This window comes from Pseudorca crassidens, chromosome 1, assembly GCF_039906515.1.
Source record: "Pseudorca crassidens isolate mPseCra1 chromosome 1, mPseCra1.hap1, whole genome shotgun sequence".
In the NCBI taxonomy this organism is placed as follows: domain Eukaryota; kingdom Metazoa; phylum Chordata; class Mammalia; order Artiodactyla; family Delphinidae; genus Pseudorca; species Pseudorca crassidens.
In genome coordinates this window covers 2,692,623-2,714,140 of record NC_090296.1, presented here as the reverse complement: position 1 = coordinate 2,714,140, position 21,518 = coordinate 2,692,623, and the positions used below count along the sequence as shown (strand labels likewise).

General features: G+C 53.0%; 2 protein-coding genes and 1 long non-coding RNA gene across 37 annotated transcripts in view; 2 read left to right on the top strand and 1 right to left on the bottom strand.

The window, feature by feature from the left end:
- The first annotated feature begins 2,501 nt into the window (after positions 1-2,501).
- On the top strand, positions 2,502-10,674 carry LOC137215173 (uncharacterized). 2 transcript variants are annotated; one of them, XR_010939213.1, is made up of 3 exons: positions 2,502-2,803; positions 6,131-6,303; positions 7,128-10,674. It is a non-coding gene; the product is annotated as an uncharacterized lncRNA (long non-coding RNA). The 2 variants fall into 2 exon arrangements; XR_010939205.1 differs by having other exon boundaries at positions 2,502-6,303.
- On the bottom strand, positions 8,700-14,793 carry BAG5 (BAG cochaperone 5). Of its 6 annotated transcripts, XM_067719755.1 has the most exons (3): positions 13,899-14,123; positions 11,057-12,446; positions 8,700-10,097 (listed from the first exon to the last, which is right to left on the bottom strand). In XM_067719755.1, exon 2 carries the CDS (start codon positions 12,416-12,418, stop codon positions 11,075-11,077), a length of 1,344 nt encoding a protein of 447 aa, XP_067575856.1. In that variant the 5' UTR covers positions 12,419-12,446; positions 13,899-14,123; the 3' UTR covers positions 8,700-10,097; positions 11,057-11,074. The 6 variants fall into 6 exon arrangements, with proteins under 6 accessions (XP_067575856.1, XP_067575675.1, XP_067575433.1 ...); XM_067719574.1 differs by lacking the exon at positions 13,899-14,123 and adding an exon at positions 14,704-14,793 and having other exon boundaries at positions 8,700-12,446; XM_067719332.1 differs by having other exon boundaries at positions 8,700-12,446; positions 13,899-14,121.
- The window catches only part of KLC1 (kinesin light chain 1), a 112,142-nt gene continuing 104,765 nt past the window's right edge, over positions 14,142-21,518 (top strand). For 10 of the 29 annotated variants that reach the window (XR_010938382.1, XR_010938891.1, XM_067717861.1 and 7 more), the window contains exon 1: positions 14,233-14,390. Coding sequence is in view for 23 of the 29 variants with exons in the window: in XM_067717861.1 (XP_067573962.1) it covers positions 14,271-14,390 (120 nt within the window). In the remaining 6 variants the exon portion in view is untranslated. Of the gene's footprint in view, positions 14,391-21,518 lie in introns of all 29 variants that reach the window. The other 19 variants (XR_010938534.1, XM_067718411.1, XM_067717700.1 and 16 more) reach the window with 8 other exon arrangements.

Genomic DNA, 21,518 nt, shown 5'->3' with positions numbered 1-21,518 from the left:
GTCGGGTGACATCCGCCCCCTGTGGGGCCCAGGGCTCCACAAGCATCCTCACTGCTTTGCTGGCCCGCGGCCCTCCCTCTTCAGGGCACCTCCCCTGCACCAGAGATGACCCCTGGGTGAGGCCTTGCTGGGTCAGATGGCTCAGGGTGGCCGGTGGTGGCAGGGCATGTCGACATCACAGATAGTGCCCGGCCAGCACAGGTCACCCAGAGCGCCCCTTGGGCTGTCCCATGGATGCCCTAGATCTCCTCTATGGCCTGCTGAGCCCCACTGGGCATCGGAGACACCTGCCCCCATCCCCGAGGCTCTGAGTGCACCAGGGCCCCAGGCCGGGCGGGCTTCCTGCAGGCGGAGGCAACAGGGCAGATGGCCCTGAGTGTCAGGCCGGGTCCGGGAGGCATGCGCAGGAGACCTGGTACTGTCAGCAGGGCTATGTCAGGCCCAGGGGGTCTCCTTCAAAGAGTGACAGCCCTCCCCACCTCCCCCACCAGCCATGAGTAGGATCTGGCCCTGCGTCCTGTCCACACTGAGCACAGAGGCTGAGAGGGTGTCTGAGCGTGTGGAGGGCACCAGCTCCGGGTTCCGTCCCCAGGGCTCCTGGGCCCCCCTCTCACCCAGATGCTGTTCTGACTTGGGGGACTTGGCCTGAGTTGTTTGGTTGGGGTCCGAGAACTTCGCGGCTTGCAGTCACTCCAGCAGCACAGAGAGCTCTGAGATTCCTGGTCCGGAAACTCCCAAAGCCTTTTTGCAACCACTGGGGCCAGAGCCCAGCAGGAGACAGGGAGGAAACTTACGCAACTGAGCACAGACTGGGTGCTGGACATTTCTGTCCTCCCATCACCCCCATTTGTGGATGAGGAAACTGAGTCTCTGTGGCTGGGGAGGAGGCCTGAGGCTTCCAGGACACTGAGCCCCCAAAGGCTGGGGCGCAGCCTGCAGGAGCCCCTCACCGCCTCCCTGGAACAGAGAGCTAGCAGGGCGGGGGCGGGGTGTAAGTAGGCCAGCGCTCTGTGCAGCGTTGCTATGGCGCCGCCGTTGCTGCTGTGCAGGCTTCCTTCTGGGCCCTGTTCCCAGGACACCTCGAGCTAGCTGCCAGGCGTCCCTCCCCAGCCCGGCCAGGCCCCATCGCCACTCAGGGGCTGCTCCCAGTCTCCGAGCCCTCCTCTACCCCCGGGCCCCTTGCCCACCCGCAGGCTGCCGGGGAACGGAGGGAGCCGTGGCAGAGCGTCTGTTCCACCTCGTCACACACACAGCCTGTGCACACACTCACAGCACACACGCGCAGCCACACGAGGCACTCGGTGAAGGTGAAGCTGCAGGAGCTCCGCCTCACGGTGGGAGGTGGGCTGCAGTGCAGAGCTTCGGCTCCAAGACGCCCCCGGACTCCGAGGGGCTGCGAAGCCCGGAGCTGGGCCTCAGCGGCCTTGGCGAGGGGCCTCCTCTAGCCTGGCTGCCCTGCTCAAGGAGCGGGGAGGGGAGGGGCTCTTTGGGCCTAAGGGGCAGACTGAGCCGAGCAGCAGCGCGTTGGCTCGGGCTGCCTCTGGGCCCCGCTGGGCTTCCTCCACACACCACGGCGGCTGCCGTGCCCACCCCGGGCCCCGTGTGTGCCTCGCTGGACTCAGCCCCGCGATGAAGTGGCTTTCACCGCCCGCTGCACAGGCAGGGGCCCAGGAAGGCCCTGGTGGGCAGCCGCCATGGCCGGAGCCCCGCCCGCCTCCCTCCCGACGTCAGCTGACGTCAAGGCGTCGGTGAGGGGGCTGACCCTAGGGTCCCGGAAGCCCAGCCGGCAAGGACCCCAGTGAGGGCGGGGAGGGGGCACGGGAGCCGAGTTCCCTGGGGAGGGCCAGGTGGGAGGGGCCGGGGGGACTCCCAGGCCGCCCTTCAGGGTCGCAGCTGGGCCCTGTGAGCTCCCCCCTCCCAGTCTGACGCCAGGGGTCCTCACGCCCGCCCGCTGTCTGTGCAGGCGCTGGCTCCTCGCCAACAGGAGGGCCTGCGTCCTTCCGACCTGCGCCCCGCGGTGGCGGTGGCCCCGTGGGCACCCGCGTCCTTGGGGTGAGCGCTTTGTCTGTTAGAATCCCAAGGGCCCGGGGAAAGGCCCTGAGCTGTTAGCAGCGGGGGCCTTTCCGCACAAAGGCCTTCGGGCCCAGGAGGCCGAGGCTCTCCGGTGGGGATCCTACCTCTGCGCCCCTTGCAGCCTCCCCAGCCCAGCGGCCAGCAGCGCGTGAAGCTGTGTGAGGCGCTCAGGAAGTGCTCGAAAGTTAGAGCTGCCTCAGGGCAGAGGAGAGGGGCTCTTGAGAGGCCCCCAAAAGCTTCCTTAGGCAGGGGCGTGGTGGAGGGGCAGCAGGGGGAGAGGGGGCTTCGTGGAGGGGCGAGTGGGTGGGCCGGAGCTGGGAGCATGCTGGGGGTCCTGAGGGAGAAAGGGCAGGAGGCGTCTGACATCAGGGGCGGGGGGCGGGGGAAAGGATCTTGCTCCTGGCGCTGAGGTGACAGTGGCACAGAGGCTTGCCTTGGGCACAGGCCAGGCTGGAGGCTGGGAGGGACCCCTGCACCCTGGGCCACCCACCAGGCCCCATGGCTGGAGCTGCTGCGGTCGCCCTCACACCTGCCCCGCCTTGCTGCTGCAGGTGGCATGGGGCCAGAGGCCTGCTTCACATGGGGGCAGAGGCCTTTGCCTGGCGCACGTCACCTGAGCTGCCCTGGTTGCTGCCAACACAGGCCCTGGGAGGCCTGCAGGGGGGAACGGAGGCCTGGAGAAGGACAGGGCTCCTTGAGCCCCGGGAGCACCGGGGGAGGCCCAGGCAGGGTGAGGACCAGCCCTCCCTTCCCACTGCCCACAGCAGTGTTTCCTGACCCCGAGGGCCCAGACTCCCCGCCCGGGCTCGCCCACCTGCTACTGATTTCCAGTTCCTCCCTTCTCTTCGGTTTCCACTGACTTCCTCGGCCCTCCTGCCCTAGACCTCAAAACACAGGAGCTCCCGTGGGGCCCGGGAACAGAGGATGCGGCTGGGATCAGCCAGTTTGGCGGAGGGGGGGCGGTATCTGTCCCAGGCCAGAGCGCCTTGGGGCCCGGAGGGTCAGCACACGGGGCAGGGGACAGGATGTGGCATTTGGCTTGGACGTGAAGGTTGAGCTCAACTGCCCAGGAGGGAGGGACCAGCCTGCGTAGAGATGGGGGCGGACTGCAGGGCTGCCTTGCCTGCCAGGCCACCCAGCTCCACCCTGATGGCGCGATGCCACATGAGCTGTGGGCAGGTGGGCCGACCCTGCCTGAGACGGTCCTGCTGGACCCCCAACTCTGAGGGGTGAGTCAGAAGCGAGATCCACAGGCCTCCACAAGGACCCATCAGAGCGCGTGGTCGCGGCGTGACGGGTCATGGAACCCAGCACGAGCACCACGCACAGCTCGGGGACAGAAGCCGCAGCCAAGCGGCGCCGCGGCCACCTGTCCAGCATCCCGAGGGCAGCTGCGCGGCCGGCGCCCCTGCCCGCTGCCTGCTGCTCCCTCCACCCGGGCGGGTCCTGGGCTCCGTGAAACTGGGCCGCGGGCGCCGCCTGGCGGCCGCACAGCAAAACAAGACCGGAGGGCGGGCCGCGGAGGGGAAGACCGCCCTCCAAGGTCAGGGGCCCAACGTGGGAGCAGGTGCGCCGCGGTGCGGGCCGGGCCGTGCGGAGGGCCGGGCCGTGCGGAGGGCCGGGCCGTGCGGCGGGTCTATCTAGGTCATCCTTTTCCACCCAGCCGGGCAGGGCCCGCGCACAGTGGGTCTCACACAGGCCCCTAGGGATCTCATCTGGAGGGACCCCCCCCCCCCCCGCAAGGGGCGCTCTCTCAAGCTGGCCCAAGCACAGGCCTAGCACCTGGACGGCCATCCATGGCAAAAGTCACGGGGCCTGGCTTGGTGGAGCTGCTGTGGGCTGGGCCTGGCAGGGTCTCCCCAGAAGCACCCAGTCCCAGAAGGCTACCTGAACCTGGCTCTCTTGTTTTTGGGGAGCCTCTGGTCTAGGATGCAATCCTGCCTTGCCAGGCACACATGGCTCCCCCCATAGCCAGCAAGGCCCTGTGGGATCCAGCCCTGCAGACTCTCACCTGACTTCTCACCTGGCTACAACCACAGGAGCTGCTGCACCTCAGGGCCTTTGCACAGCTGTTGGTCTGCCCTCACACTCTTCCCCTGGCCCTCACGTGGCCCCTACCTCCTGGGCCACCCCGATAACCCTGTTGGTCCAAGTTGGCCCTGGGACACCTGCCTTTCTTTTGAGTGGCTGGGTCGGGGATGAGTGCCAAAAGATGCCTTTTTCTGAAAAGATGGAACCTGGGCCTCCCAGAGAAAATAAGGCATATGGGACCCTGAGAGTGGCCTGGGCCTGCCTAAGCTGGCCTGTGGGGGAGGGCAGCATGATGAGGCTGTGGACGGTGCCGACGAGACCTCAGGCTCAGGAGCCAGGCCCATGGGACATGGCTGGCTTCTGTGCCTGCCTGTTAAATTATCTGCATCCTTATTTCTTTCTTTCTTTCTTTCTTTCTTTTTTTTTTTTTTTTGCCGCACCGTGCAGCTTGTGGGATCTTAGTTCCCCGACCAGGGATTGAACTCAGGCACTCGGCAGTGAGCGCGTGGAGTCCTAACCACTGGACCGCCAGGGAGGTCCCTCTTTGCACCTTTAATAACCAGCTCATTTTGTTATTCAGCTAGATCCAGGGGGTTCTTGCACTGCTTGTGTGACCCTGTCCCCTTGAGTAGACCCTCCTGCTGTTAGGCCAGACCCCTGGGAGCCCCCATCCCCTGGTGCCACCCTCACCGTCCTTGTAAACCCTCCCCCTGGGTCCCTCCCTCCCTCCGGGCCCTGCTGCCCTGGCCCCATTGCTCCCAGTTCAGTCCCTACGTCTGCCACCGGGGTGAGCCTTCAACAAAACTCCTCGTCTCCAAAGACCCAAATCCTCCCCTGGCTCACCAGGGCCCCCGGCACCCGTGCTCTGACCCCTGCTCCCTGCCGAGGTGCTCCCAGGCCCTCGGGTACGCCTGGCACCAGACTCTGGGCCTCTACGTCCGATGCCCACTCACCTGGGAGGCCCTCCCACCCCGGGGGTCTCCGTGTAAAGGGTGTGCCCCTACAGCGTCCTCAGAGTCCCCTGCACAGGAGCTCAGGGCACATGCGCACCCGCTCCCCTGGACTCGTCCGCCAGCCTGGCCGGCAAGACGAGGTGACCAAGGGAGGGGGCTGCAGTGCGTGCCCCTGAGGGCCCCTTATGTGGGGGCTGACGTGTCCCTTGGGCCTCTCACCCAGCCGGGTGCTCGGCCGAGTGCAGTCAGTCAGACGTGAGGGTGGCGACGTGCCAGCCTGGCTGGCTTTCCTGCCACACGGGTCTTGGGCACGGCCGCTGCCGATCCCACCTAGCGGGCGAGGTGGGCGTGAGGTGACCTCCTGATGGGGATAGCAGGATTTCGGCTGCAGGTGCTGTAGACCAAGCTTCTTTGGATCCAGATGAGCAAAAGGGCCGCTGATTTTATTTAATTAACTATTTGGCCGCGCCACACGGATCTTAGTTCCCCGACCGGGGACTGAACCCGTGTCGTCAGCAGTGAAGGTGCCTAGTCCTAGCCACTTGGCCGCCAGGAATCTCCCTGATTCTAAACACTTTATGAAGCCACGTGAAGGGCTGAGGTTTTCCATTTACTTATGCAGCAAGTTTTTTGGGGAATATGTATTATGTGCCAGGAGCCAAGGACACTGTTTCTAAAGAGAAGTTCAGCCAAAGGGTATCCGAGCGCCTCCTGCTGCCTGGGACCGAGGCTTCGAGGATGAGGAGAAGGTTCTGCCTAGGAAGGCACCGCAGCCTGGCGTGGGAGTGACCAGCCCGTGGGCCCCGAGGGATGCGGCAGGGGAGGGGGCCAGTAACAGGCCACGCCCGCCGTCTCAGGGGTGGGGCGGAGGTGACAGAACCCACCAATGGTGGCTCGCCCCTCCACCCAACTCCACAGCCTGCGTCTGCAGGAGGATGCGGCGGGACAATCACGTGGGTGTGAGGGCCAGGTGGAGGCTGCAGGGCAATGGTTCAGGAGTTCAAAGGGTTAGTACACAGACGACGTCAGCCACTTGCCGTGACCGGTTTGGTGTTTCTCCGGTGTTTCTCCAGCTGCGAGCCACGGGTGCCTGGAGCTCCGAAGGTCTGTGACTCCTAAACGGGGGAAATGCCAACTACACTTTAACTGGCCGAGTTCTCCGACCCTGAGTGCTCCGGACGCCTTCCCACCGTCCAGCCTGCACCCATGCTGATGAAATCAGAGCCCCTGGGGTGGGACCCTCCAGGTAAACCCTGTGCTTGCATGTACCCTACTGGGCTGTCCTGTGCTCCCGGTTCGCCATGCGGCCTCGGGCAGTGCCTTGGGCAAGTGATTGCTGTAGAGCCCAAATCTGTGAAATACACTTACCAAAACCTGCCGTGGAATGGTTCGCAGAGTTTAACATGCACGAGGCGTTTCGCCCAGGGCCTGGCACGCAGGAACGTTCACTCAACGATGGCTTGAAAAATGTTTAAATGATAGCGGAAGCAACGTAGGACACCCCCCGCCCCGCATCAGACACACTCTGACAGCCGGGCACCCGCTGACCTGCATCCGGGCCCTGGGGCGGGCCTCGCTCGCCCTCCAGTTAGCGCTTCTGCGCGCTGGAAGTAAGAACCAAGTTTGCCAGCGCTGTGCTGCTCAGCCCCTGTGCGACATCGCTGCCCTGCGCTGGGGTTTCTCCTGTCTTGTTCCTGACCAGCCTCGGGGGGTCCCTGAGCCCTGTCCCTCAGCCTCCCTGGCCTATGGCACTCACGGTCTCTCTCCAGCGCTCAGGGAGGACCTGCCCTGCTCTCCTGACATCCTGGAGTTTATGCCCGAGACGGATGCGGGACAAGCGTGTCCTTTGCCACCTCCACGCTGGCTGAGACACAATAGGATGGCCATTTCCCAACCTGAGCACTGAGCACACAGCAAGAGCTTGAGAACAGTTTTTAAAAAAAATTTATTGATTCTTGGCCACATTAGGTCTTTGTTGCTGTGCGCAGGCTTTCTCTAGTTACAGTGAGCGGGGGCTACTCTTCCTCGTGGTGCGTGGGCTTCTCATTGCAGTGGCTTCTCTTGTTGCAGAGCACGGGCTCCAGGTGCGGGGGCTTCAGTAGTTGTGGCGCACGGGCTTAGTGGCTCCACGGCATGTGGGATCTTCGCGGACCAGGGCTCAAACCCGTGTCCCCTGCATTGGCAGGCGGATTCTTAACCACTGCGCCACCAGGGAAGTCCTTGAGAACAGTTTCTAACGTGCGTAAATAACCCAAGCCTAACGGGGCAGAGCGCATCTTGGTGGGTGGCAGAGAATTAAAAATGTCAAATTTCCTGTCTTTTTAACCTGTACGATTTGTTTCTCCTGGCGGCTGGCCTATTACGCATCACACACCTGCACGGCGGGGCTGGCCGCGCTGCTTCTCCACTTGGATCACTGGAACACGCAGGCAGAGAAGACAGAAGAGGGCCTGTAGGAGGAGGCGGGGAAAAGGCAAAACCAGTTGCTGCCACCAGGAAATGGGTTGTAATGGGTTTGTGACAGACAACTGCCAAAACGAGAGTGATCCGCGAGGTGGGTGAGGGAGCCCGAGGCAGAGCAGAGCATTTTGGGAATGCTGGAAGGACTAGATGGTCAGAGATACACGGCCGCCCGACTAGCTCAGGTGGCAGAGCACGAGACTCTCAAGTGGCCAGAAAAACATCTCCGTTAAGATGAGTTTCAACAGCACACCACCTTCCCTCAAACCTTTCCTCCGGGGAGAGGACCTTTCCAGAACGCCTCGAGTTTCCCCTCCTGCGAGTAAGGGCAGCTCCTGTGCGCTTGGCCCGCGGGCACCCTCCCCAGGGAAGCAGCACGTGAGGCCACATCTGCTCCAGGTTCCCTGGCCCGCCCCCCACTTCCTGGGTTGTTTACGGGGGCACAGTTACCCCTTCACCCGCCACTGGATCCCCGTCTGTGCTCTGCGCTGCGGCCCCCTCACAATGCTGCCCCTGACTGGAGCCAAGGAGCCCTCCTCCCCGGCCTGGCCTGCTCAGGGGCACCCAGGTCAGACAGTACCCAAAGGTGAAAACATGACGACAGGACTCACACCTCAGACTCACGTCCTTTCTCCACCGCAAAGAGAAGCTAAGAGATTTTTTATTTCATCAATAATTAAGGGTATACTAGTATGTCTACCTCAAAATAATGCTGAATTATTTAAGACACGGTATTACAGTAGTCACACAGTTCATGGGGCAGGGACGAGAACCAACACGCTGGAATGACACACCTGAATTATACATCAAAATCAGTGTGGCAAATTGTTCTCCAATTATTCTTGAGAAAAACACTGCATGAGTTAAAAGCTAAAAAGCTTTGCTTAAAAAAACCTGTGTGAACAGGATAAGCTTAGACCCTCCAAAACCAGATTAAAAACTGGCCAAGCAAAACAAATGAGAAAAACTGGTTAAACTTTTCAAATATACTAAATTATGTCAAATATATTATACCCAGGCAGTTTAGCAAAATAAAGCATTAAATTGTACTTAGTAGACATAGTCATTATATTTATTTTCTTAACTACTTCACAGTAGGCTGATTAATCTGTTTGGATAAAGAATGACCTGAAAGCAATGCTGACTGAGTGGAAGGTAAAGAAAGCAAACATTCCCAGCCAATTCTTCATGAACATGGACCATACAGTTTAATGCAGACCCAAGGCCAAACATTTTTAGGGGGCAGGTTTTACTTCCAGTACAGATTCTCTTCAAGTGAGATCATAAACATACAATACAAAGTGATGAACCCAAAATACATGCAGCAGGCCACATTAACACACACGCCTCCCAATGAGGGACAGGAGCAGCTAAAGCCAGTATCGCTAGGGCTCATCATGGGAACCGAATCATCGGGTACAAGGAACTAGAACAGACTGAAGACAGGGAGCATCACTCCTCAGCACTCAAGGCTGATCTGATTATTTCAATGACCAAAATAATCCCCGTGAGAAATCCAGCGTGACCGTGGATGGGCTCAATATCCTATGCTCACCCCCGATGCGCAAAGATTAGCGGTTTGAGCCATCTCTGTGAGTTATGGAAAACACTGCTGGAAATAAATGCTGGAGGAAGAACTGCTTTCAAACAACAATGGATACTCTGAAAGGACAGGCTAACATTTAACTTTCAAATCTGAAATGAACGTGAAGCAGTGGGGCCTGGTGCAGGATGTGTGTACGTCTGAAGTGAGTCAGAGTACAGCCTTGATTGCCCAGTGATATAACGGCAACAGTGCTCGAACTTAAAAACTCCTCAAGATTTTAAGAGCACCCTAAAATTATGATACAGGAGAGCAATCCTGAAACGACTTTGGTCGGCATGAGCTACCAATAAGCTGCACTGAAAGCCCGCTGGACGTGCAGGTGGAAGGCTCACGGCCCAAAGACCTCCGATTGCCCTTTGACCCCACTGTCCGATGAATCTGTAACATTTCTAGTAGGAAAGACATATCCAGGGCTTTTAATTATTGGGCAGCACTGAGACAAAGTGAAAATTTTTTAGGGCTACACGTTTATAATCTTTTAGGTATTTAGGGCTATTCCTTTATCCATCTTATTTTTAGCTGTTTCCAAAGTTATCAAATTAATATCTCTGAAAGAAAAGAACAAATTACTATAGAGCTCAAAAGATGTACTCTAATACGATTATTTTGTGAGAGCTGACTACAGAGTAGTCTGTTAGTTATAATACTGGGGCAGCAAGTTATCAAGGCACTTCAGAACTCTGGGAAATTCTTTTGTTCACCTTAACAGGCAACTGGTAATCTTGGATCCTCAAAAAGTATGCACAGAAATATGGGTACCCTTTAGCAGAAAAAAAAAATTTCCTGCACTGACAGACTTTACTGGCCCTTTCAGGCACTAGAGAAGCATCCATGTGCCAATAACATGAGCTAAGGAATGCAGCAGGTGCCCGGAGTGCGACGTCTGCAGGCGCAGGGAGCTGATGCTCGCTTCCTCTGAACAAGCTTCAAAGAGCTGGTCCTGCAGGGCTGCTGACAGTTTCTGCTCTCACACACTGTAAAACAGCATCGGGAATGTTTAACAAGTTTGTCCCTTATGCCGCCTTGAATGACAGAAGAAGCCCATTACGTGCTACATGCAGACATTTTTGCTTATTTTAGCATAACCTGATAATTGGTAATTTCCACTTCTTTTCATTATCTTACCATGGGTGTGGGTGTTTCCTTTTTTTTTCAAGGTCCATTAACTTCATTTAAATGTTCCCATCCTTAGTAATTTCTAAGGGAAACTCTAAGTTTAGATTTTACAAACAAAAACAACTTGAAGGTATCAGCTGGTGTTTTATCCCTTCTTCAATGCAGTCTCAAAGGTGTTTTTGCTATTCATTTTCATAATTTTATTATGTCATACACAAAAATAAGACTCCCCCTCTAAATGCAGAGTACAGGAGAAAATACACTGTATTTCAAACAAAAAATGTTTATGAAAAAACCCACCATCCAAAAAAACAAAAAGACTCCCACCCTCTTAAATTGGGTGGAACCAACTGGGTTTTATAAATGAAAAAAATCCTTCTGCTTTATTTAGCATAATAAAACATTTCATTGTACTGCGTTTGTGCTTGGACTTTACTTCTATTTAACCAAAAATTTCCCCCTTCCTCATAACTGTCCTGGTATTTATTATGTAAGGTTATGTCTATTCTAGATTCTGAAATATCTGCATTTTAATGCTTGAACCTATTAAAACTTTTAAAAGCTGCCCCTATTCCATTTTCTGATTTAAAAAAAAACAACAGAAAACCACACCACAACATAGTGATCCAAATGGAAAAGTTAGTATGTCGTAATATTTGTTTTTCAACATCAAAAGCAGCAGAGATACTGAATTTGCTTAAATCATAAATACTGAGATTGACATATGCATGTATAAATCACATCCAGGCTCAACAAACTGAACGCTCTCTATAAATACACAGACATATATATAAAGTGCAAAAGAAGAATGATCAACCGTGGGCTCTCTGGCGTTTCAGTACTCCCATTCATCGGATTTCAAGTCGAGATAGCTGAGAATATTCTGTGCAAGCTTCACTGCCTGCTTCCGGGCAGCCTTACACTTCTCCTCTCCCTGTGGGTCAACGGCGTCCAGGGCAAGCAGCTGCTTGGTGAGCAGCTCCTCCAGCCGGATGTAGTTCTTATCATTTCGACTGCCATCAAAGGAGAGAACTTCCCCCTGGATGTCTGACAAGTTTCCCAGGACGCTCCAGACCGCTTTGTGTGAGGGGTGCTCCTCACAAACAAACAGCTTTCTCTTCTCGAGGGCTTCCTTCAAGTCGATGTAAGTGATGAGGGTCTGAACTTCGATCACCGCTCTTCTCCTGGCTTCCCGGATGCAGGGGTTTTTTTCAAGGCTTACCTCATCCAACTGTCCAATCAAACCCTGCAGCTCTGTTTTGGAGCTCAGGTACCATTCTGAAGGATTCTGTGCTTCAAGAAGTTCGTTTTTTATTTCTCTCATTCTCTTGAGGACCTGTTCTATTTTTAAAATGGAATGATTCTGCCCCAGGTCAAACGCACGAGTGCTATCTGCTTCCTCTTCTAAATCCAAGTACTTCAATAACTGGTTGATATCTTCCACGACCTCCTTCCGGTAATTTCTGATTTCTGTGCGGCCGCACACGTCTAAAGCATCCAGATCGGCCATCAGCCCCGAGAGCACACAAGATAAGTGCCTGCAAGTCTCATCACTGTTCACTCCCATAAGAAGGGCAATCAGAGTGCCTCTGGTCTTGTTCACGTCACACAGCACAGAGTTAATTTTGGCAACTGAGGGATGCGCGTCCTCAGAAAGCGGCAGGGAAGGCTGCTTTTTCACGCAGTCCTCGATAATCTCTTGCACTGCACAGATTTTGGTTAAAGTGTAATACCGTGCTTTCCGCAAGGAGATCTTGCCTCCAGTTTTAACATGTGTCAGCCTCAAAATGACATCCTGGATGCCTTCTTCAAACTCATGAGTTACACAGTTGCCTCCACTATAAAAAGGCACAATCTTCTCTTTCACGAGGGACTGGGCCTCTTTAAAAATGTTCTCTATTTCGATCCTGTGTGGGTGGTTTGCGTTCTGCTCCAACTCTTTGAGAAGACGCTCTGTCTCTTGTGCTGCCCTCTTCCTAGCTTGCTGAACATCTCCTTTTCCTTCAGTATCTACCGAGTCTATTTCAAAAAGTTGTCTTGTTAGAATCCTCTCCAGTTTCTTGTAATTCTTGTCGCCTGACAGACCGCTGAAACCAATTACTTGCTGTTCTATGCTTTTTACCTCCTTTTGGATTTCCTGAAGCCTAGTAATAGAAGGATGTTGGTTTCCCATCTCCATACTTTCGTTGTGTTCAGTTTCACAAGCACTAAAAGATGACAAACACGATAACTTATTACACCACAAAGCCTGCAGAATGGTAATCATATATTAATTCATTCTACAAAGATATGCTTAAGAAATACGGCTTGTTATTGCGATCCCAAGAACAGTCAAGCTCAAGTACAGAAATTAGAGTGACTAATCAACTCCCTCTCCTGAAAACAACCTAAACGTGACAGTGATTGAGATCGGGGTTACTGCAGTGGGGAATATGAGCCAGAGCTCCGGACCTGGGAAATTCAGTTTCCTCAGTCATCAAAGAAAACGGCATATGCCTTCATAAGTATGCCACGAGGCTGAACCATCAGCTTGGAAAAAGCACAAGTACCTTAGGTCCTAACACTGGAAGCTGGTTTTTGGCAAGAGCAGGGCCCCTCTGCGGAATGTGAAACAGCAGCTCTCCTAACCTTCCAGACGACGTGGGTTCACTGAAGCAACCCCACCAGGCCAAAGTGCTATGCCTAGTTTCAGAAAAAGGAACTAAACAAAAGGAGCTGAGCCAGTGAAACAAACAGACACTCCCAAAAGTCCCCCGCTTCTACTTCCTCTCCACCCTTTAAGCACTTGTGTAAAGATACCCTGTTTCTCGCCCCGCCCTTTTCATACCTCACAAATCCTCCCTGCACAGGGATAAAATTCCACAGGGAAGGCGACTGGGGTTACGTTAAAGACACCACCTTGGGCTTCGGAGGCCTAGTACCCCCTGGGCCCTATCATGCTCCTCTCCTCCTCCAAACCACACCCCACGAGAGTGAGACAACTATGACTAATTCATTCACCAGCCTCCCTTTAAGGGTCCAGAAGGGCTTAACGCATTTTTTTTTTTTACGCTCTTTCACGGGAAGGGGATGGATGCTCAACCGAAACTAATCCCCTGTGGGTGGCCGAGCCCAGAACACGCCTCTGGAAGCCCAGAAGAGCAGGCTGCCTCTGCTGTTTCCTCCTCTCTCGCCCGCCCCTCCCGGCACTTTACCCAGCAGCGGTCTAAGCTGGTTTGGTCTTGGCTTCCCGTGGGTGAAGTGTCCAGATGGAAGATCGACCCTTTACGGGGTGCGGCACCGGAGCTGCATCTCTCTCCCCGTCCCGGCTAGGTCTGAACGGGGCAGCCAGTGAAGGGGCCGGCGATGGCAGCGGCAGCTACCGGCCGCAGCGGCCGCTCCGGGCGTCTCGCCCCGGCCCCACGACGCGTCCGCCGGCCTGACCTCACAATGGCCCGTGGGGGGAGGGGACGGCCGCGCTCTGCCGGGCCAGGGGAGCCGGCGAGAAGGGAGGGAACTCGGGCCCGGCCGGCTGCGGGTTTCGGCTCCGAAACCAGGCCCGGCCGCGTCTGACCCGGGGCGGGGGTGGCGCCCCGGGACAGGGGTCGTCCGCTGGCAGCCCGCGCCGAGGGAGGCCGCGCGCCCCCCTCCCCCCCGCGGAGGCCTCCGCCCTCGCTCACCTGCGCAGCCCGCGCCATCGCACGCTTCGCCGCCAAAGCCCCTCAGTCCTGCAGTCGCCGGGACCGGCAGCCCCGTCCCCGGGCCGAACACACCCCGCCCTGGGAAAACGTCCTCCGGCGTCCGCGCTGCACCTCGACCTTTGCTGAGCTCGCCGCTAGCCGCCTACCGCAATGCCCTGGAATGCCCGCGCCCGAGGAGCTGCCACCCGGGCGCGCTCGCGCCGTTCGGCCGCCCACGCAGCCTGTCACATGCCGGGCTAGTTCACGGTCGGCCGAGTAGTCCCCTCCCGCGGACTTTGCGACAGTGCCGTAAGGCAGCCCCTCGCACCGTCGCGACTCCGCTGTGCGTGCGGTAGCCGCCGGACGGCAGCCATGGCGGCCTTGCGACCCCCGAGGAGGTTCCTCCTTCCTCTCTGCCGCGCCTTCTCCGGCGGCGGCTGCCAGCTCGTCCCCGAGCGCGGCGGTGAGCGCAGGGATGCCGCGCCGAGCCGGGTGAGCTTGGTTCCCGGAAAGGTTGGGCCGGGAGTGACCGCGAGGGGCGACAGACCCGAGCCGCGCCCCTCAGGGACACACGTGGGCGCTCACCTGCGTTGCCGCACTGGCGGCCTCGGCTGAGCTACCCGGGAGCAGGGTCCCCGAGCCGGCACGGGCCTGGCGCGGAGCAGCGTACGCGGCGTGGGGGGACGGGCGGGTGGAGAGTGGGGAGGCCCCGGAGCCCCCAAGTGTCGTGCGTCGCCGCCACCCCGGGGCTGTTGACAGAACTTCTGTTGAGTAGAGCAGAGTCAGCTAGGAAGTTTATACGTACCTTATTTCTTGTCGAGGGTAATTAGTCTTTACATTTAAAGAGCTGTTGATAAGCACAGCGTGTGTGTGTGTTCGCGCGCGCTTGGCCCCTCGTTCAAATTATTAGTGCTTTTCGTCAAGTGATGACAAACTATCGTCATATCTTGTAGGACTTCACGTTGAACGCTTTTTCTGGTTTGGAAACTGTGTGTGCATATATGCGTGTTACTGACCAAAGATGCACAAAGATGAATATCTTTAGCAGCAAGGGGTGGCGAGCAGTTTTTATAAATTGCACTGCTTTGAGGCAGGATGTTTTGTTTGAGGGAGCCGTAGGCCTTCATTCCAACTGTCACATGAAAATTTGGACTAACGGTGTGGAATGGACTGCAGATAGAATATTTAAACGAAGCCTAAAAATACTGGACCTCCCTGGCGGTCCAGTGCGTAAGACTCCGCGCTTCCATTGCAGAGGATGCGAGTTCTATCCCTGGTCGGGGAAGTTCCGCATGCCGCGCTGTGCAACCTGCCCCCGCCCCCCACCAAAAAAAAAAAAAAAAACATACAAAAACTAACGTTTCATTTGCCAGCAGGCTAAGGAGCGAGGCTGGCAAGCATCCTTTAAACGATAATTAAAGAAGGATAAAAAGAGCTTATTAAGAATTCCAAAACGTGCCTGCCTGTAAATTTTCATTTATTTTGGTCTGTTGCTATTAGCATGCTTTTATAAATGCAGCTTTGAAGTTCTGTCTGGTTTACAGTGTAAACAGGGAGTTACCAGGGCAACTGGGCGCCTAGACCCCAAGCCTCTGGCTCAGTTCCCTCATACCGTGGCCGCAGCCCTGACTTCTGTTCCTAGAACATAGAAACCCGCCAGCATCTCAGTCTTTGGGCAGAAAGATACTCAACAGGTATCTGAAAATGCTCTGGGAGGGCAAACAACATCAGCCAACAGCTGCCCCCACGGTGAGGACTTCGCCCAGCTTCTTTTGTGAACAAGTGCTGGAAAAAAGAACAGCACCCACACAGGGCTTTCTCTGTCGACATACAGCCTTTTGTTAAAGTAAGTCTTACTGTGGGTCTGATCCTCGGGATGAGACCTCTGCCTTTTACAGTCCAAGTGACAAGGAGCCTGTGCTGCGTAGCTGTTGGACTGCCTACACCTGTGAAGACGATGATGCCGACGAGGCTGAAAGTGGAGCAGCTGACCCATGAGTCAGACCTTCCCCGTTCTAGCCTTACGACTTGTGTTGTTTTTTATTTTATTATTTATTTATTTATTTATTTTTTTGCGGTACACGGGCCTCTCACTGTTGTGGCCTCTCCCGCTGCAGAGCACAGGCTCCGGATGCGCAGGCCCAGCGGCCATGGCTCACGGGCCCAGCCGCTCCGCGGCATGTGGGATCTTCCCGGACCGGGGCACGAACCCGCGTCCCCTGCATCGGCAGGCGGACTCTCAACCACTGCGCCACCAGGGAAGCCCTTGTTGTTGTTTTTTAGAATGTGTTCCCCATTACGCTAGGTTTTGGATGGGACGTTAAAGAACAGTTCTTTCCTCAGGGCAGTTTGTGTTTCCTATGTATTTGGCCCCGTCTTTGTGTGCTTCCTGAGCACACAGCCGGTTCTCCAGGTAATTAAATTCCTGCAGCAGAGAGAGATTGTTGTCTTTCAGGCTGTGATTTTAAATATTTTTTAAGGTCTTCTTAAAAGTCACAGGTCCTGGGCTTCCCTGGTGGCGCAGTGGTTGAGAGTCCGCCTGCCAATGCAGGGGACACGGGTTCGTGCCCCGGTCTGGGAAGATCCCACATGCCGCGGAGCGGCTGAGCTCGTGAGCCATGGCCGCTGAGCCTGCGCGTCCGGAGCCTGTGCTCCGCAACGGGAGAGGCCACAACAGTGAGAGGCCCGTGTACCACACACACACACAAAAAAGTCACAGGTCCTAAACCTTTTGTTTTCTTTATCTAAAGAGATATATTTTAATCCTGTATTTCTAGTTCACCCTATGTATTTTCTCATTCTTTGTTCTTCACTTGCGTTAAGGAGACCTGCTTTTAGGACTTACACAATTTATTTCCCTCTCTAATCTCTGGCTACCAGTTTATTATTATTATTATTTACTTATTTATTTTTTGGCCATGCCGTGCAGCTTGCGGGATATTAGTTACCTGACCAGGGATTAAACCTGGGCCCTCAGCAGTGAAAGCGCAGAGTCCTAACCACTGAACGGCCAGGGAATTCCCTGGCTACTGTTTTTTTAAAAATAAATTTATTTATTTCTGGCTGTGTTGGGTCTTCGTTGCTGTGCGTGGGCTTTCTCTAGTTGCGGCGAGAGGGGGCTACTCTTTGTTGCGGTGCGCGAGCTTCTCATTGCGGTGGCTTCTCTTATTGTGGAGCATGGGCTCTAGGCACGTGGGCTTCAGTAATTGTGGCACACAGGCTCAGTAGTTGTGGCACACAGACTTAGTTGTTCTGCAGCATGTGGAATCTTCCCAGATCAGGGCTCGAACCCGTGTCCACTGCATTGGCAGGTGGATTCTTAACCACTGTGCCACCAGGGAATTCCCTGGCTACCGGTTTTTAATAGAAAAACATTATAGAACTTAGAGTTAAGCACCACTTTTCCTTCCAAACCCAGCTTAAACTGAGCCGTCAAATCAGGAGTTCTCTAGCTGCTTCGTACCTGCTTATTCCTTACCTTTGTTGTTTACGTCATTGGTTTACACCTTTGCCTGCACATTTGGAATGATCTGGAAGACTAGGAAATACCGGGGCCCACCCCCAGAGATTTTGATGTGATTGGTCTGGGATGCAGCCTGGGCATCAGGATATTTGCTTATTTTCTTGATTTGTCTAGTTGTTTTCCCCCCAGCTCTGTTGAGATAAAACATAAGGATTCTGTCTCTTTTTTTTTAAAAAAAATATTTATTTATTTTTGGTTGTGTTGGGTCTTCATTGCTGCACGTGGGCTTCCTCTAGTTGCGGTGAGTGGGGGCTACTCTTTGTTGTGGTGTGTGAGCTTCTTGTTGCGGTGGCTTCCCTTTTTGTGGAGCACGGGCTCTAGGTGTGTGGGATTCAGTAGTTGTGGCTCGAGGGCTCTAGAGCATAAGCTCAGTAGTTGTGGCGCACCTCTCCGTGGCATGTGGGATCTTCCTGGACCAGGGATCGAACCCCTGCATTGGCAGGCAAATTCTTAACCACTGTGCCACCAGGGAAGTCCAAATATCAGGATTCTTTTTTTTTTTTAATTTATTTATTTATGGCTACATTGGGTCTTCATTGCTGTGCGCAGGCTTTCTCTAGTTACGGCGAGCGGGGGCTACTCTTGGTTGCAGTGCGCGGGCTTCTCATTGTGGTGACTTCTCTTGTTGCGGAGCACGGGCTCTAGGCGCGTGGGCTTCAGTAGTTGGGGCTCGCGGGCTCTGGAGTGCAGGCTGAGTAGTTGTGGCGCACGGGCTTAGTTGCTCCGCGGCATGTGAGATCTTCCCGGACCAGGGCTCCAACCCGTGTCCCCTGCGTTGGCAGGCAGGTTCTTAACCACTGTGCCACCAGGGAAGCCCCAAACATCAGGATTCTTAAGGGCAAGTCCAATAAGTTCACAAGTTCGGGAACCATGGTTACATTATATGCATTAATATTTGCTTATAGTCCTGAATTCCATTCACGTTTATACTGATAGTAAACGTTTATCAAGCACTTGCATGCACTGTTCTGAAAACTTTACATATTTTACCTTATTTAAGCCTCAAATTCTGTCCAGTAGGTGCTTTTATCATCCCCATTTTACAGATGAGATTGAATACTTTTCAATAATTACTTACTTTTACAGTAAGATTAAACAATTTCAAGATCATAATGCTTGCACATAAGGAATATACATGTTATAGTTCCTTTATCCAAAGGATAATGAATTAAAATTTTTCTTCTAGTAAATTTTAGATGAACAAAACAGAGAAACAGGCCCTCAGCATAGAGAGGTAATATTTGCAAGTAACAACAGATAATGGAACCACTGGTGTCACGTTTTGCTTACATTTTCATTAAGGAGAATGAGCTCCAAAATCCCCAAGTTTAGATTTGGAATAAACCTCATAGGAAGAAGTTGAAACTCAGGATAGATGAGAAACTGGTGAGAGAGCCAGTCACTGAATTTTAAGGTTAACATGGCTATTTCTAGTATTTAAAAGGCTTTCAATAAATAGTTGGAAAACAAAGCTGCGGTGGGAGGACTTAAAAACCATGCAATTTAACTCTTTTATCATAAAGGTGAGGAAATTGGGACCCAGAGATGTAAAGTGACTTGCCTGCTAATCACAGAGCAGAGTCAGGATTGAAATCAATGTTTTCCCACTCAGTCCAGTGTTCTAACGCTACCAAATGCTTTTCCTTCACCTATTGAAACAATTACATGATTTCCCCTTGTTCTGTTAATGTGGAGAATTACTTTGATTTATTGATTTTCTTTTTTTGTTACTTATGGGAAATTTAAAACATGTACAAAGATAGAAGAACATAAAGAATTGTTGTGTATCCAGTACCCTGCTTCTGCAGTTATCCACTCATGGCTGTTTATTTCATCCTTAGCCCCATCCAGTCCCCCTTCCCAGATAATTTTGTGCCAAATAGCAGACATATTTCATTTGTAAGTATTTCAGTATGTATCTTTAAAAGATACAGACTTAAATATATATACATATGTGTGTGTGTGTATATATGTATATATAAAACATAATACCATTGTCACACCTAAAAATATTATAATTCCTTAATCCCAGCAAATTTCCAACGTTCAGATTTCTTCAGTTGTCTTAGAAATGTCGTAAACGTTTTCTTTTACAGTTTGCTTGCATCAGCGTCCAGATAAGGTCTACACGTTGGGATTGATGAATATTCTTTTAGTTTTCTTTCAATCTATAGGGTTTCACTCTATCCCCTTCCTTTTTTTTTGAATTTTTGAATTTTATTTATTTTTTTATACAGCAGGTTCTTATTAGTTATCTATTTTATACATATTAGTGTATATATGTCAATCCCAATCTCCCAATTCATCCCACCACCACCACCACCACCACCACCACCACCACCCCCACCCCCCCTCCACTTTCCCCCCTTGGTGTCCATACGTTTGTTCTCTACATCTGTGTCTGTTTCTGCCCTGCAGACTGGTTATTCTGTACCATTTTTCTAGGTTCCACATATATGTGTTAATATACGGTATTTGTTTTTCTCTTTCTGAATTACTTCACTCTGTATGACAGTCTCTAGATCCATCCACATCTCTACAAATGACCCAGTTTTGTTCCTTTTTATGGCTGAGTAATACTCCATTGAATATATATACCACATCTTCTTTATCCATTCGTCTGTCGATGGGCATTTAGGTTGCTTCCATGTCCTGGTTGTTGTAAATAGTGCTGCAGTGAACATTGGGGTGCATGTGTCTTTTTTTTTTTTTTAACATCTTTACTGGGGTATAATTGCTTTACAATGGTGTGTTAGTTTCTGCTTTATAACAAAGTGAATCAGTTATACATATACATATGTTCCCATATCTCTTCCCTCTTGCGTCTCCCTCCCTCCCACCCTCCCTATCCCACCCCTCCAGGCGGTCACAAAGCACCGAGCCCGTATCCCTGTGCCATGAGGCTGCTTCCTACTAGCTATCTACCTTACGTTTGTTAGTGTATATATGGCCATGCCTCTCTCTCGCCCTGTCACAGGTGCCCCTTCCCCCTCCCCATATCCTCAAGTCCATTCTCCAGTAGGTCTGTGTCTTTATTCCTGTCTTACCCCTAGGTTCTTCATGACATTTTTTTCCTTAAATTCCATATATATGTGTTAGCATACGGTATTTGTTTTTCTCTTTCTGACTTACTTCACTCTGTATGACAGACTCTAGGTCTATCCACCTCATTACAAATAGCTCAATTTCGTTTCTTTTTATGGCTGAGTAATATTCCATTGTATATATGTGCCACATCTTCTTTATCCATTCATGGGCACTTAGGTTGTTTCCATCTCCAGGCTATTGTAAATAGAGCTGCAATGAACATTTTGGTACATGACTCTTTTTGAATTATGGTTTTCTCTGGGTATATGCCCAGTAGTGGGATTGCTGGGTCATATGGTAATTCTATTTTTAGTTTTTTAAGGAACCTCCATACTGTTCTCCATAGTGGCTGTATCAATTTACATTCCTACCAACAGGGCAAGAGGGTTCCCTTTTCTCCACACCCTCTCCAGCATTTGTTGTTTGTAGATTTTCTGATGATGCTCATTCTAACTGGTGTGAGGTGATACCTCATTGTAGTTTTGATTTGCACTTCTCTAATAATTAGTGACGTTGAGCAGATTTTCATGTGCTTCTTGACCACCTGTATGTCTTCTTTGGAGAAATGTCTGTTTAGGTCTTCTACCCATTTTTGGATTGGGTTGTTTGTTTCTTTAATATTGAGCTGCGGGGCTTCCCTGGCGGCGCAGTGGTTGAGAGTCCACCTGCCGATGCAGGGGACACGGGTTCGTGCCCTGGTCCGGGAAGATCCCACATGCTGTGGAGTGGCTGGGCCTGTGAGCCATGGCTGCTGAGCCTGCGCGTCCAGAGCCTGTGCTCCGCAACGGGAGAGGCCACAACACTGAGAGGCCCGCATACCACAAAAAAAATTGAGCTGCATGAGCTGTTTATATATTTTGGACATTAATCCTTTGTCCATTGATTCGTTTGCGAATATTTTCTCCCATTCTGAGGGTTGTCTTTTTGACTTGTTTGTAGTTTCCTTTGCTTTGCAAAAGGTTTTAAGTTTCATTAGGTCCCATTTGTTTATTTTTGTTTTTATTTCTGTT